General features: G+C 36.0%; 1 protein-coding gene across 2 annotated transcripts; it reads right to left on the bottom strand.

Moving 5' to 3' along the window:
- Positions 1 to 10,163: 10,163 nt before the first annotated feature.
- On the bottom strand, positions 10,164 to 12,695 carry LOC126751432 (GATA-binding factor A). Of its 2 annotated transcripts, none has more exons than XM_050461695.1 (3): positions 12,153 to 12,695; positions 11,810 to 12,041; positions 10,164 to 11,730 (listed from the first exon to the last, which is right to left on the bottom strand). In XM_050461695.1, exons 1-3 carry the CDS (start codon positions 12,624 to 12,626, stop codon positions 10,718 to 10,720), a joined length of 1,719 nt encoding a protein of 572 aa, XP_050317652.1. In that variant the 5' UTR covers positions 12,627 to 12,695; the 3' UTR covers positions 10,164 to 10,717. The 2 variants fall into 2 exon arrangements, with proteins under 2 accessions (XP_050317652.1, XP_050317653.1); XM_050461696.1 differs by having other exon boundaries at positions 12,162 to 12,695.
- Between the last annotated feature and the right edge of the window lie 3,583 nt (positions 12,696 to 16,278).

The raw sequence follows: 16,278 nt of genomic DNA, 5'->3' as shown, positions 1-16,278 counted from the left end.
TAGTATCGCCGCCCTGCTATCAGAGTGAATAGTAACTTTTCAGAAGAAGACTGTCCTCCAGAGCAATAAATCTTTCTACCTTCTACCTTAATGGCAGCAACCTCGACTTGAAAAAGACTTCAATAGTCAGGATGTCTGGAACTGAAGTTATTGGAGACTTACCGACAATATACCACTTCACCGTCCTTTCCCTCCAAGCTTTTGCCCATACGTAAAGAAACTCACTGTCCCAACGGCTACTACCCATCCACAACTCTCTCGGCGGTATGTGGGCAAAGAAAATGCCGGCAGAGTTTAGTTTATCGACTCCATCATCTAAAAGATCCGGTATAAAGTCAAAGTGTGTGAGTATATACAAATGTGCAGACATATTTTCATTTAGAAACTCAGTTTCTCTGAGTCTGCTAGCAAAACTTTCGAGGTCATACACATTCTGGCGAGTGGAGGGGGTTGTAGTGCACCAAATATGCTGATGCGTGCCGCCCGTTGAATGCTCTTGAGCTTTATTGCAAGTGGTCTCTTTTCTAGGCCCCTCCATCACACAAAGTCCCGATTTTGTTTACTTTTATCATGCCACATACTTGAAAAATGTTCCCTGGGTTTCATTAAGGCACCTCACATACAATCACCAATCATATGGAGCAAAGTCAGAAAGTCCTGGTAATAGTTATATGGTGGTAGGTCAAGTTTTCGTCCAATTGTATGTATTTTAGGCACAAAGATACACTGTTATGAGTAAAATACGCTCAAACATTTTCATTGAGATAACTCAAATATTGGCCGATATATCCAGCATAAAGTCACTTGGCAGTTCCAAAATCTTTATCAGAATAGGTATTGATTCGATTCAACCTATTTTTGATACACAGAAATACTATTGTCAGGAAAGGTTTCTGTCTGAATTTCTATTGTATATCTCATACATTGACCGATATTTTCGGTATATAGATACTGAAGTCCACATATTCGGTAACTAGGGGCTTGAACAGTTTTCTTTAGATATGGGCAATAAAAATGGCATACTTTAAAGGAATTATTAGTGCAAAGTTTTAGTGAAAAAATCAAATGGAATTTAAAATTGGGTTATATGGGAAGTAGGTGTGGTTGTAGTCCGATTTCGCCCATTTTCACACAGTGACATAGGAATATGAGAAAAATGCTACGTGCTAAGTTTACTCGAAATCAATAATTCGGGTCCCGAGATATGTGACTTCACCAAAAGTGGGCGGTGCCACGCCCATCGTCCAATTTTCACACCGACTCTAATAAAGCTTTCTCATACCATCTTGGAGGTAAAATTTAATGTCTCTGGCGTAATTAGTTATTGATTTATTGCCCTTTTAGTAGTTTTTAACAATACCGTTATATGGGGAGTGAGCGGGGTTATCTCCGGTTTCGTCTATTTTCACACTGTTGGTAGGAGTTCTCATAATATTTTTTTCCCCACAGTTTTATATCGTAATTTAGTGCTTAGTCTAGGCATTTTATAGGTTTTCGATTAGTGGCGATTTGTGGGCGTGGCAGTGGTCCGATTACGCCCATCTACGAACTCGACCTTACTTTTTGGCAAAGGCCGCATACACAAAGTTTCATAAAGATATCACAATTTTTACTCAAGTTACAGCTTGTACGGATGGACAGAGGGACAGACAGACAGACACCCGGATTTCTACTTTTCTCATCATCCTGATCATTCATAAACATATGCATACATACATATACCCTTTATCTATCTCGCTTAGATTTAGGTGCTACATACAACCGTTAGGTGACCAAAACTATTATACTTTGCAGCAACATGTTGCAAGCGTATAAAAATATAAGATTACATATGTAAATTTAAAAAAAAATATTTGTACTATTTTTAAAAAGAACCTGCCCTTAAATAATACATATATATTTACATATCAGCTTTGCTTTAAATACATACATATGTGTGTGTTAATATCATATTATTGTTTATTTTTGTATTCAGTTGTTTCTTCAGTTGTAATGTTGTAACCGATTCACCGCCAAGCGAGTTTACTAAATACCTGATTGATCTCGTTGCTTATTCACGCATTTCAATTACGCAATGCAAAGCCACAAATCTTTGTTATTTAGTGTTGTATTTGAGAGACCATTGAGAGACTATGCCTCCAAGACATAATTTTACACATTTGGGAGAAACCTGTTACTCAGCCTTTGGCACAAACTGCTTTAAATTTAAATTAACTCATTAATAGTTAGTAATATTTCATGGCAAGCGCTGGCAAAGTATCACATATCTCTATTAATATTTAAATTCATTAAAAATAAACAAACAAAGATAAATAAACAAAATAAAAACAAAAAAAAAATAAACCAAAACAAAAACAATTCATGTAATTGATGAGACTCACATTTAGTGCGCTTAAATCGTATAAGCACACGATTAAATTTGAACGCTGCTGGCGTTAACTGGCGAACAGCAATAAAGCAGCGGTTAAATGTAAATGCAGATGTACATATATATAAAATAATTTATATTTATATATTATAACTACAACTATATATGGTCACCTAAAATGCAAAACAACGTAACATCACTTTTCATAATTTTGCAGGCGAAGGAAAAACGATTTTATAGAAACCACTCATATTAATAATAATTTTGAGTTTTGGTTATAAAGTGGTTATATATTGGACATTACTTTTTATAAGTCTACAGGGGAAGGAAAAATGATTTTATAGAAACCACTCATTGTGAAACAAATTTTGAGTTTTGGTTATGAAGTGGTTATAAATTGGTTATACATCGGTTATATATTGGTTATAATTGACAGCTGAAGCTTAAAATTTTGTGCTATATGTATGAAATTGAGTTTTGATATAAAATGGTTATTTATTGGTTATACATCGGTTATAAATTGGTTACACATTGGTTATATTTGACAGTTGAAGCTTAAAATTTTGTGCTATATACATATATGAAATTGAGTTTTGGTTATAAAATGGTTATTTATTGGTTATACATCAGTTATAAATTGGTTACACATTGGTTATATCTGACAGCTGAAGCTGAAAATTTTGTGCTATATGTATGAAATTGAGTTTTGATATAAAATGGTTATTTATTGGTTATACATCGGTTATAAATTGGTTACACATTGGTTGTATCCGACAGTAGAAGCTTAAAATTTTGTGCTACATATACATATGTAATTGAGTTTTGATATAAAATGGTTATTTATTGGTTATACATCGGTTATAAATTGGTTACACATTGGTTATATCTGACAGCTGAAGCTGAAAATTTTGTGCTACATATGCATAGGTAATTGAGTTTGGATATAAAATGGTTATTTATTGGTTATACATCGGTTATAAATTGGTTACACATTGGTTATATCTGACAGCTGAAGCTGAAAATTTTGTGCTATATGTATGTAATTGAGTTTGGATATAAAATGGTTATTTATTGGTTATACATCGATTATAAATTGGTTACACATTGGTTATATCTGACAGCTGAAGCTAAAAAAAAATATGTACATATGTATGTACACAAGTATGTACATATATGAAGTAGTGAATCGTAAACAATAAAAAACTCAATTTCGATTTTTTTGATAATACGTTGTTTTGCATTTTAGGTGACGATACACATACATACATACATACATACATACAAATGTAAGCAAGTAAATGACTTATCGCTAACGCTCGCATAATAAAACCGGCAGGTTTTCCGCTAACTTTGCCGTTTTTTGTTGTTGCTGCTGCAGTCGGCCAGATATTATGCAATTTTCTTCTTGTTTTTGTTGTCAAAACGGTTGCAGCTGTTGTTCAGCAAGCGTTTTCGACCGGTTTTCTTTATGTTCGAGTTGCCATTTCTGCTTTTCTATCTCTGTTATGTTATGATTTTTTTCGAATTCCAAGTCACGTTTAACGCCTCTATTTGCAGGCTATTACCATGGTCTATTACCGATATACACCTGTTGTTGCTCATTTTTGTTTTGCTTACAGGCATACGCCTGTTTCAGTTGACATTTCAATAATGTTGTCGTTTTTGTGCGCAATTTTTTTCTTCTTATTTTTAAAGAGCTGTATTTTGTTGCTAATTGCGAAATCGCCTTGACATTTGCAAGCCATCAACGGTGTATTGGCGGAATGTCGCGCGCCAACGGAAAAATTGCTTATACATAGTCGAAAAAAATTACGGTTGTAAGATTTTCTAGGTTGCTTGCCACAACGCAGAAGGAGGCAAGCATTGCAACCGGCAATAATGACAGCTGACAGTTTGATAGTGATTTGCGCGAGCGTAGCAACTCATGCTGCGGAAGTGGAAATTTTACCACGGAAATCATTTAGACACTATATGAAAATAGAAAAATATCTGCATTACATACAGGTGTGCATGTATGTATGTATTTATGTGTGCATATGTGGCATAAACAAATATTACAAATGTGCATGTTTTTAACACCAAATCTGCCTATAGTTTAGTTTTCGCGCAGTCATGACGGGTTTTCCTAAACTGCAGCTTTACTAGCGGCTGTGTTCAGCTTCGGCTACTAGAAGCTGTTGTTTGCGTAATGAATAATGCGAGGTTTGACAAGTGTAGACCGAAAAAACCCGCTCGTTTGCGCTCGCATGTCGAACAGTCGGTGAGCAGTTGCGTGATCTGAACTGTCTAATAATAGTATAGCTTGACAGCTATTATCTAAACCATTTATTCTTCGTAAGGCAGTTTAAAAATTATTAATCACTCATATGTACATATATCTTGTTATACTTTGAACAGGATACGCTAATTTTGCTAAAAAAAAGTCTATAAAGTATATTCATATATTCTGAAATACCCGGAAATTGTAAATAAAACGCAAAATATTTAATTATTCAACAATATTTATTTTTCGCCTTCAAAGTGATTCCCACACTTATGCCAAAAATTTTTCCAGTCCTCGAAAGACTTTTTATTAGCACTTTTTGTTTTATCTCTTCGAATGACTGAAAACGGATTCCACAATTTCACTTTGGGGAACAAGGAACAAGAAAAAATCACTTGGAGCCAGATTTAGTGTATATTGATGGTATTCATTGCATTTTTGGTTTTAAATTCGATCACAATCGTGTCTCGGTGCGATGGTGTATTATCATCGTGTAAAATCCAGGATTATTCATCCACAATTCCTGCCGTTTTCGACGGATGTTCTCATTCAAACGCCTCAATACGGCCAAATAGAACTCCTTTTTGACAAATCCGCATCATCTTGATTTTTTATCGGCTTTGGTGTGATTTTTTTGGTTTTGGCTCGAATTTTTTTCCTATATTTCGATGATTGTTGACTTGTTTGCATGTCAAACTCATAAACCCATGTCTCATCGACAGTTATAATGCTCTCCGTGAAAGTGGGTTCCAAATTCGCACGATCAAGCATGTCCAAAGAGAATTGTTTACAGTGTACTCTTTTTGAAAAAAATTCAGCTTTATCGGGACGAGTCGAGTAGGAAGGCGTTTCATACGGAACTACTGACCACATACATAGCTGCAATACATACTAATCGGTATAAATGAAGTTCTTGCATGGAAAACTTTTTAAATGACAACTTATCTACGGAATTTGGCACAGACTATTGTCCAAGTCGACACATGAAAAGTTGAAAAGTCCCCGTCCTACCATAGTAAACACAAATTCAAATTCGTCCATCTAACTTTTCGATATCGTTTTTGTGGTACGATTTGTTCTTCGTTTCAAAATAAACCGCAGTTTCGGCGATCACCGCTTCATTCGACAAACATTTCTTCCCAGCGAGCGTTCTTTTGAGATCTGAGAACATGAAATGGTCGCTGGTGGCCAGATCTGGAAAATACGTTGGATGCGGAAGCAATTCCAAGTCCAATTCATGGATTTTTGCCATCGCTTTCACTGACTTGTCACACGGTGGGAGTGGATTCATCGTGTGCAGTCCTCTCTTTGGACTTCGAAGTGAAATGTTGGAGCCATGTTTCATGCATTATTACATATCGGAGGAAAACCTCTGGTTTATACGTTTGCACACTACACCGAATCAGCAACTCGTCGTTGTTTTTGGTCAAAAGTGAGCTCGCACGGCACCCGCTTTGCTCAGAGCATTCGCATACCAAAATATTTATTGACAATATACCCAATACGTTCGTTTGATATCTTTAGAGTATCAGTTCTCTCGCACAACTTCACTTTGCGGCCCTCCAAAATTATTTTGTGAACTTTTTTGAATTGCTCCATACAAAACGCTATATCTCATAAACTAACAGTTTGACAGCTATACTTTATACGCGTATTTTTTAAAGGTAGGGGCTGTTTAAAAATCATATGGATTTAATTCTGGTAGCGCCGTCCATGTATCAGGCCCGGAATTTTTTAATTGACCTGCAATCTATAATGATTTTGATTGAAATATTATTATGTACCCTTCATCGTGTAGTAGTACTTGTAACACTCGCTCATCTTTACTTCTCAACAAAATCTGATATGTATATTCAGTATGGGACACAATACTAATCATATGTTTACAGATATGTATGTACATACGTAAGTTTCGTATTATACATACATACAGATATACATACATATGTACATATAAGTGTCTTAAAAATAGCTTGCAATCAACTCAGGTTATTTAAAATTCAACTAACGGCATTTGAAAGCTGTCGTGAATATGTAATGGCATGAGTGTCGTTTGATGAATTTAATGTCTTATCTACAAACTACAATGTGTTTAATAGCATTGACCCTTTAATCTAAATTTGTAAAAATATGCATTTGTTTTAATTCGTTAAATGTTAACCCGTTTAGCATCTTCGATATTTTTTGACATGTGTGTGCAGCAGATGAATAGGTTCTTAACTTGAAATCCAATAGGTTAAGTGTAAAAGACTTGCCTTAAATATTTTGTTTTTTATACGAAAATACTAGAAATAACTCTTGTGTGGAAATTTGTTAAATAAAAGAAAGTTGAAATTTTTTAGCGTATATATCGAAAGTACATTTTTTGGAAAATATTCCGCCAAAATTTGAGGTTGATCCGGTAAATATTTATGTAATTTCGGAGATCAGAGTGGTTTTTGGAAGAATTTTCTAAGTTCGTTTAAACGGCTCCCAAATCTATAACATGTCTTTCTCGAAACATTGTTTTCAGAGTCGATTACGAAAATTTCTCTGCAACGGCCGAACTAACAGACTTGCCAAGTAATGATCAATGGTATATGTTTTTATAAAAATTTCCAAGTCAAGTAAATTCTAATTTAATTTTTTAAACACTAGCACTTAAAAGTAATATTTAAAGAAAAAATACTTATTTTTTGGACGCCGCCATTTTGGACTTGAATTTGAAGCAGAGAAATCGTCGCCAAACACCTTATTACGGAAGTCCTCCTGGAGATACATAGGTTATACTAACAGAGGAATCTAAAAAATTTCAAAATGATTCGCCGAATATTAAACATTACCAATTCCTGTGAAAGTAGATTATTTTAGTTTATTTATTAAATAAAATGGTATCTTAAAAAAATCTTCAAAAACATTTTTTAAAGCGGTCATTTATATTTATACACCATGAGATCATGATCATGATCATGAGTTAAACGCAGCGAAATAAGTTGCGCCATCTGTTGGTGATACTTCTTTAGAAAGCATTGGTTCGTGCCTTTACTTTGTTGACGTTCATCAGCTGATGAAATATTAGCAGAGAACGAAGGCAAAATTCAATTCGCTTCTTCTAATTGCTTTACGTTCTCTCATATTATTATGTACACTGCAAAAAAATACTATAACCTACTGAGATTCATATGTGCGCTTGTTAGTACCGGATTATTGTGAGTATTCTTTTTTGATGTAAATATGTTTTTGTAAACAATAAACTTCCCTGATCAGCGTTAAATTTAATAATTACCTTAATTACACTAGTTTACAGTAATTTTGCGCCTGCGATGTTAGAGGCTGTTTCTAATTAATTTTGGATTGCTAAAACCGAAAATGATAGTAAAAATTTGCTAACACATAGGATTATTTGAGTTGTCGTCAAAGCATTTTCTAAAATGAGAAAAATGGCTGTACGTGATGGAAAAACAGACATCTTAACACATTCACTACTTTGAATATACCCACATTGTGACAAAATAGCACACAGAAATTGTAATTTAAATTCGTGATATTTCAAAACAAGGAAGGGCTAAGTTCGGGTGTCACCGAACTACTCGCATGATAAAGTTATAATCGAGATTTCATTATCCGTCATTTACATATTTTTCAAATACCGTATTTGTGTAAAGTTTTATTCCGCTATCATCATTGGTTCCTAATGTACTATATATTATACAGAGAAGGCATCAGATGAAATTCAAATTTGAACCGATTTCACTAATATCTCGTACATGTCATCAGGGTGTTAAGAAAATATTACATACCGAATTTCATTGAAATCCGTCGAGTAGTTCCTGAGATATGGTTTTTGGTCCATAAAACGCCCATTTTCAATTTTTGAAAAAAGCCCTGGATTTCTTCCGTAAAATTTAGTGTTTCTGACGTTTTTTGTTAGTCGGTTAACGCACTTTTATGATTTTCAACATAACCTTTGTATGAAGTGGGCGTGGTTATTATCCGATTTCTTCCATTTTTGAACTGTACATGGAAATGCCTGAAGGAAACGACTCTGTAGAGTTTGATTGACATAGCTATAGTAGTTTCCGAGATATGTACAAAAAACTTAGTAGGGGGCGGGGCCACGCCCACTTTTCCAAAAAATTACGTCCACATTTGCCCCTCCCTAGTGTGATCCTTTGTGTCAAATTTCACTTTAATATCATTATTTATGGCTTAGTTATGACGTTTATAGGTTTTCGGTTTCCGCCATTTTGTGGGCGTGGCAGTGGGCCGATTTTGCCCATCTTCGAACTTAACCTTCTTATGGAAAGAAGCCAAGAAATACGTGTACTAAGTTTCATCATGATATCTCAATTTTTACTTAAGTTACAGCTTGCACGGACGGACGGACGGACAGACAGACATCCGGATTTCAACTCGATTCGTCACCCTGATCACTTTGGTATATATAACCCTATATCTGACTCTTTTAGTTTTAGGGCGATCTGTCACACCTGCATGCTAAGTTGGTAGGACTGTCCTTAATTACTATACCTCAGTAGTGCGTTGCGATTTTTACAATGGATAAAAATATCGACCAAAAAATTTGTCTCAAATTTTGTATTTCTAACCAAATTTCGTTGCGAATGTTACAAAGGCTTACGATGATTCAGTTTTATCAAAAAACATAAGCCTACGAGTGGTACAAAGCCTTCAAAGACAGACGAGAAATCGTTGAAGACATGTCTCGTTCTGGACGACCTGCGACCTTATCAATTGATGATGGTATGAAACACATTCTTGCTCGACTCGTCCTGATAAAGCAGAATTATCTTCAAAAAGAGTACCGTAAACAGGTCTCTTTGGGCATGCTTGATTGATCGAATTCCGATCCCACATTCAGCGATAGCATTACAAATGCCGATGAGACGTGGGTTTATGAGTTTGAAATGCAAACAAGGCAAGAATCATCGAAATGGAGGAAAAAACGAGCCGAAACAAAAAAAAACACGGCAAACCCGCTGATGCTCACTGTTTTTTTTATATTCTTGGTTTGGTACATCATGAGTTTATTCCGGCGGAGCAGACGGTGAATAGGGAGTTTTATTTGACCGTATTGAGGCTTTGGCTGAGAGCAGCCTACGAAAACGGCCGGAATTGTGGAAGAAAAATTTATGAGTTTTACACGATGATAATGCAACATCGCATCGAGCCATGATTGTGACCGAATTTAAAGCCAAAAACGCAATGAATGCCATCGATCAATAATCGCATTTATCCAAATTTGGCTCCGTGTGATTTTTTCTTGTTCCCCAAACTGAAATTGTAGCTCCGTGAAATCCGTTTTCAGTCGATCGCAAAATTCGTTGAAGGACCTGATCCCAAAAAGTGCTTGTGTGTCGTCCACTGGAAAAATTGTTGGCATAAGTGTATTACATCTGGTGGGGCGACAAACTAAATATTGATGAATAATTAAATATTTTGCGTTCTTTCTACAATTTCACAATTTCATTATTCACTGTATATTCAGCGATTACCCACTCATTTTGAAGGTTTCAGTTAGAGTTCCTTGTATACAATGAGTTATTCTTGCGGTTTTCACATTTTATTAGAATTCTTTTCTTCATATTGCACTAATGCTATTTATAATACAATTCGATATCGTTCAGTTAACATATTGGCGTTTAATATTATACATATATAATACATTTTAATACTACTTACAAACACATGAGTGATTAATGATTAAATGTAGGCATGTAAAGTCTATAAGACTGCTAAGGCTAATGCGTACTATAATTTGTTTGCAGATCTAATTGAAACTACTAATCTATTGTTACACATCAGAGAAAAGGAGCAACTGCTTGCAACACTCGAAACACAATTAATTACTACACTTAATTATTACAGTTGGGATACATTTTGATTGTGATTATATTTCTAATCTTTCTAACAAACTATTTTGGTTTTATTATTATTAAAAATATTTTTTGTACAATAAAGTTGAGATAACACTAAAATCGCAGTTGCATACAATACATTACATGAAACTTGCTAGATCTCCTACTGAGGACGCATAAAGTCCACGCTGTCGAGAAACCATACAGTCCACATACACATACCATTTACACTTACGATGTGGCCATTAATTTGGCCGCCTGTATGACATTGTGCTGATGATGGTGATAGCTCGCCAGTTCGCCCGTTGAGCTGTGCATTCCATGCATGCCAACGCCCATGCCCACGCCCATACCCATGCCCATGCTCATGCCGCCGCCGGCAGCCGACGCAGCGCTGGAGGCGCTCAATGGCGGAAAAGAGCCGCCAAAGTAGCAGTTACTCACATAATCATAATTGCTGGCATTGGCTTCCGATTTGACGCTGTAACCGCCAACAGCCGCATTGCCATCAGCCGAACTGATGTGTGAGCTGCCGCTGTGTTGGCCCAACGCGGCCGCTGAGTGATGTGTACCCGGATGATGTGAGGCGGCATGATGCGCCGCCGACGCGGTTGGATGGTGATGATGATGGTGGTGATGGAGATGCGCCGCCGCCGCCGCTGAGTGATGATAATTCGGGCTGGGCGTGCTGGTGGAAATGCCGTTGGAGAGCGAGACAGCGCTTGTGGATGAATTGTTGAGATTTCCAATGTTGCTGTTGACACCAGCTGCGCCACCAGCGCTGCCGCTGGTCGAAAGCAGGTGCTCGTACTTGGAGATAACGTGTGAGCCGAAACTTGAGCTGGACAGTTGCGCAGCACTCGCATTACTTTGCGGCGAATACATGTGTGAGCTTAGAGATGACGCTGTGCTGGCTGAGTGCACGGTGGGTGTATTGCTGGTGGAGGATGAGGAGAGCGCATGTGAATGTGTGTGTGAAATGGTTGAATGGCGGGACTGTTGTGCGGCTGCTGAGGGCAAATGCATGTGATGGCTAAGTGGATTGTGCAGTGAACCGCTGGACGATGGCGAACTGTTGATGGCATTCAGACTGATGTTGTGCAAGGAATTGCTACTGTTCATACTGCTAATTGTATTGTTGAGACTGTTGTTGCCTTTAAGTGCCATATCGGACTGCAGTTTGGCAGAGAGCGCCACCGATGAGGGCAAACTGTGGCGCTCTAAGGCGAGCGAAGTTTTCAAATCTAAAAAAAAAAATAATAAAAAGTTATGAGAGTTATGATATCCGTTATGAGTTTTGAAAGCTGTCGCATTGTTGCTCACCATCTTCTTTGCCATCTTTCGCTCCATCCGTCGAGCTGTTTGACTTTTTCGGCTTTCGCTTGCGTGTCTGTATGCCATCCTTCCGCATTGCTAGCGGTCGATTGACACCGTGCAACTTGAAGTAAAGTCCACAGGCATTACACACGGGTTCGCCTTCATTGTTGCGGCGCCAAAGCGTTGTGGTGCGTGTACCGCAATTGGTGCAGCACAAGCCCAGCCTTCGGGTTGCCGTCTGCAAGGATAAAATCTAGTTTAAACAAAAATACGCATGCAACGGCCAAAAGTAAAAGAGAAGAAACAAAATCGAGAGTAAGTTTTAGAAAATTATAAAGCGAACACTCACTGCACTCACCAGTCGCTTGCTCGGCTTGATAAGCGGTCTATTCATGCCGTTCATTTTATGATAGAGACCGCAAGCGTTGCACAGATAGTGACCGGTGCCGTCACGTCGCCATAACGGCGTACTAATCGCGCCACAATTCACACATTCGCGTCCCTCACCAAACTGAAAATCAATCGCATTCTCATAGGGTGACGAACGCTGAAAGCCGGTCGGATCGTAGGCAGCACGCCAAGAGCCCATCGTATAAAATTGTGCCGGCAGTTGCGCGTGCGCTGTGCCAAAACTATCCGTTGTCCAGGCGTTTTGTGCCGCAGCCGTGCCAAAATGTGTAGCCACGTGATTGTACTGGCTCTGTGTGAGCGCGCGGTTCGAGGGCACATAGACGGGCGCATTCATAGCTGTTTGGTGATGGTAGCCGCCGTTGCCCGCCGCACCACCCGTCAGATCCGGGTAACCGGCACTGGAGTGATACATTTTTGTGGAGAGTTGTTGTTGTTGTTGTGACGCAGTTGACTGACCAAAAGGCAGGTGGCTGCTGTACGCTTGGCGTGTCAATGGGTTATGAAATTGTGTTTGCAGGGAATGATGATCACTGCGCGAAGTTTGAGGCGTTGTGGGAGAAGTCTGCAAGACAAAATAGAAGAAATATAATAATTTACATATGTATGTACTTAAAAAATATCTGTAGCAATAATTAATAGTTAATTTTATTATGCATTTATATATGTATTTAAGTAAAGCTCTCTAAGTCCAAGCAAAATATTTTAAGTTAAAGAAATGCAAAATGCAGAAAGTTTATTAACAAAAAAACGTCATTTCGGCTGCACCGAAGCTATAATACCCTTCACAAGTTTAATATTCATATCAAAAAAGTGTATAAAAAGACATTTTTCTTGATTTTGATCGGTCAGTTTGTATGGCAGCTATACGCTATAATGGTCCGAATAGAAAAATTTCTGCGTTGATCGTAGCGCTGCCTTGGATAGTAATCTAAGTCAAATTTCGTAAGAATATTTTGTCAAATAAAAAGTTTTTCATAGGAAATCTTGATTTCCGTCGAACAGTTTGTAAGACGTCATACGCTAAGGTGGTCTGATATCTGTAGTTCCGACATACGAGAAGTTATCTGGGTAGAAGAGGCTTGCGAAAAACCCAGACGAACATGGCTAAATCAACTCAGCTTTAATGCTAATCATTTGTATATTAATTTTTATAAAGTCTCAGACGTTTTCTTCTGGCTGTTACCAACTTCGGGGCAAACGTAATATACCCTTTCGAGGTATAAAAACACTGTCCAATTAATTCAATATCAATTCCAAAAATGCTAACAGTTCAAATCTCACTAAAGCGTTTTCTTTTACTAATTTTCTTGGAAGAGCTTTCAAATAGTGTGAGTTAGTTACAGTAAAAAAGTCAAATAATTGCTTAATTAAACGCAACATTGTCAGTGCATTGCCATCTGCTGTACGCAAGCGAGAACAAATGGAAACGAAATGCTTGGCGCTGATTGGCTAAAGCGACGAAAAGAGCAGGAACCACCCCATGAAGCAAATCAATACAAGGCATCGCCACCATTTTTATAGTATTTCCTTACTCTTGTGCACGTCAATTTCAATACCATTTTATAGGAGTTTGTGCGCGCTTCGGCATGGGAGTGAGTGTGTGTATTCATGTTAGAAAAAAATAATTTTTATTGTGCTCCTTACGCATTCTTTCGCTTCTTCTGAGTATGCACGCACGAGCTGCGAGTGGAAAATGAAAACGCAAATAATAGAAATATGTTTTGCTGCAATGGCGCTTGACTTACATACATACATACATATGTACATATGAACATTGGTCATGCCCTAAATTGGCATGTGTAAGCTCTGAGACCAAGCGGTATTTGAAAAATTGCTCTTGGCAAAAATAGAATTCACAAGAAAAATTGTTTGCTAAGAATTATGTATATACAATCATAAATATTTACACAATACTAATATACTTTGTATTATATTATAAACATGTGTTAGCATGATTTAAATAAAAAGGATTTATAAATTGAGCAAATCAGCCGTTTATGTATAATATTTAGTAATAAAACTATATTAAAATAATTTTTAAAATTTAATTGTAAAAATATGTATGTATATCAAAACGAAAAAATATCGGAATGTATAGTATGTATGTATGTATGTATGTATGTATATAATAAAATATATTAGCAGTAAACTTGCTATTAAGTTTTCTTGAAAAGAAATGTTAAAATGTATGTGTACGTACATACATACATATGTATGTATATGCGTATACATATGTACATATGTACATACAAACAATCATATTCCACAAATGTCCATATGTATGTACATACATACATATGTACTATGTATGCTTAGCGATCTCAAGTATCCAGCTGCGTTCATACAAATATTCCTACGTGTGTATTTAAATATGTATTTCTATATGTATGCATTGTATACAGACATCTACATACATTTGTCAGCATTACTTGATAAATCTATAAATTGTAAATCAAAAATCGAAAATCGATAAAAAGGCGTAATGCTTTTATCTTATCCAGAATAAATAACGATGATGTATGAAAACTGAAGAACGAACAGTTGAAATGAATTTAAATAAGAACCGTTGCAGAAAACAGATGCCCAACTGACCAGGCGAAGTGTGCTAATGGGTTTGAAACATTTTTATTTTTTCAAGTTTAAGAGCACACGTCTTTTTATTTTGAGGATATGTCGAAAATGGCTTTCGAAAATACATAATTCTTATGTGCCAAAAACATATACTTGTACATAGATTACACTGATTACATAAGAAACAAATTAATAATTTTTGAATCTTTGATTAAATATTGCTTAAATAAATATATAATATTGTATATATAGATATATGTACATACATGCACATATTAAACAGCTCCATAAGTCGAATTACAGCGTGTTTCAAGTCATTAATTCGTTTAACATAACAATGCAATATTTTGTTCTCAACGAGTAAATTCAATTCATGTGAGCACTGAGTGCAGCAAATGCAATAACATGCAGAAACATGTTTCTCAGCATTGTTGTTTCAAACCAATACATATTGCAAGAGTAGGCAATAAAGGCAAAGCAAATTAAGTCGGGTATATCATGCACATATTTGTGCGTGCTGTTATTATTTTTTATTGGCGTTCTTATCATATTAAGTGCACGATATGTTATTTTATAAAAATTACTTAATAAAAACAATTTGTTATAAACAAAAAATCAGGTCTGTGCTGATAGATTTACTCGTTATGAAAATATAAGTAAGTTTACGAGGCATAAATATTAAAAATTGTGTTAGATGTTTCTATTATTATACATATAACATTCAACGTAATACTGAATCATATAAGTTACATAATTTATTTCTAATATACACAAAATTACAAATATGTGAGCGTATTTCAGTTGTACTATAATAAAATATTAAAGTTTTTAATAAGTTTTTAAACGCACTTCGACTATAAAAATTTAAATCGAAATAATTTTCTAGCATTTCTTTTCTTATTCACCATACATACAGCATGCGCTTTTAACAGTCAGTTTATGACGCACTCGTTGCTTTTTAGCTATGCAATAAAGGCAATGTTTAGCATTATATTGTTTAACATTGCATTGTTTTACATTGCATTGCCTTTCAAGCATCAAAACAGAGTATGTACCGTTTGCTTTGTTGAGAGAAACGAACAAGTTATGTTTGTTTGTGTCTTTTACCTTAATTGCTGTAAATGATATCAAACACTGTTAATGAAATACCTACAAAATGCATTACGCTCGGCTACGTTGTTCGCCAATAACCGCATACAGTCAACACAACGCACTTAACGACTGTAGAACTGCAGCGAATAAAATACTTTATACAGCTTTTAAATTTTTTTTTAACAAACATAAGTGTCAATCACAATTTTTAACAGAATTACAAAATTAAATACACAAAATTGTAATTTATACAACAATATTTTTTATATGCTCGTACAGAAAACGCATTAAAAAGTGTAATAATTAATTATTTTGCAACATTTTGAAATTACCTACATATAAATTTGGACAAAAATAAAATTAAAGAAAGCTATCATGAAAACTGCCGTCTTCCTACTACT

Source organism: Bactrocera neohumeralis, chromosome 2 (assembly GCF_024586455.1).
Source record: "Bactrocera neohumeralis isolate Rockhampton chromosome 2, APGP_CSIRO_Bneo_wtdbg2-racon-allhic-juicebox.fasta_v2, whole genome shotgun sequence".
NCBI classification, from domain to species: domain Eukaryota; kingdom Metazoa; phylum Arthropoda; class Insecta; order Diptera; family Tephritidae; genus Bactrocera; species Bactrocera neohumeralis.
This window is presented reverse-complemented; position numbering and strand designations above follow the sequence as displayed.

Excerpts from the sequence above, each read along its gene's own strand:
- LOC126751432 (XM_050461695.1), bottom strand. The coding sequence starts at position 12,626 with ATGTATCACTCCAGTGCCGGTTACCCGGATCTGACGGGTGGTGCGGCG. Across the intron at positions 12,042-12,152 it reads GCAAGCGACTGGTGAGTGCA|ACGGCAACCCGAAGGCTGGG; the intron begins GTGAGTGTTCGC and ends TTATCCTTGCAG. Across the intron at positions 11,731-11,809 it reads GAAAGATGGCAAAGAAGATG|ATTTGAAAACTTCGCTCGCC; the intron begins GTGAGCAACAAT and ends TTTTTTTTTTAG.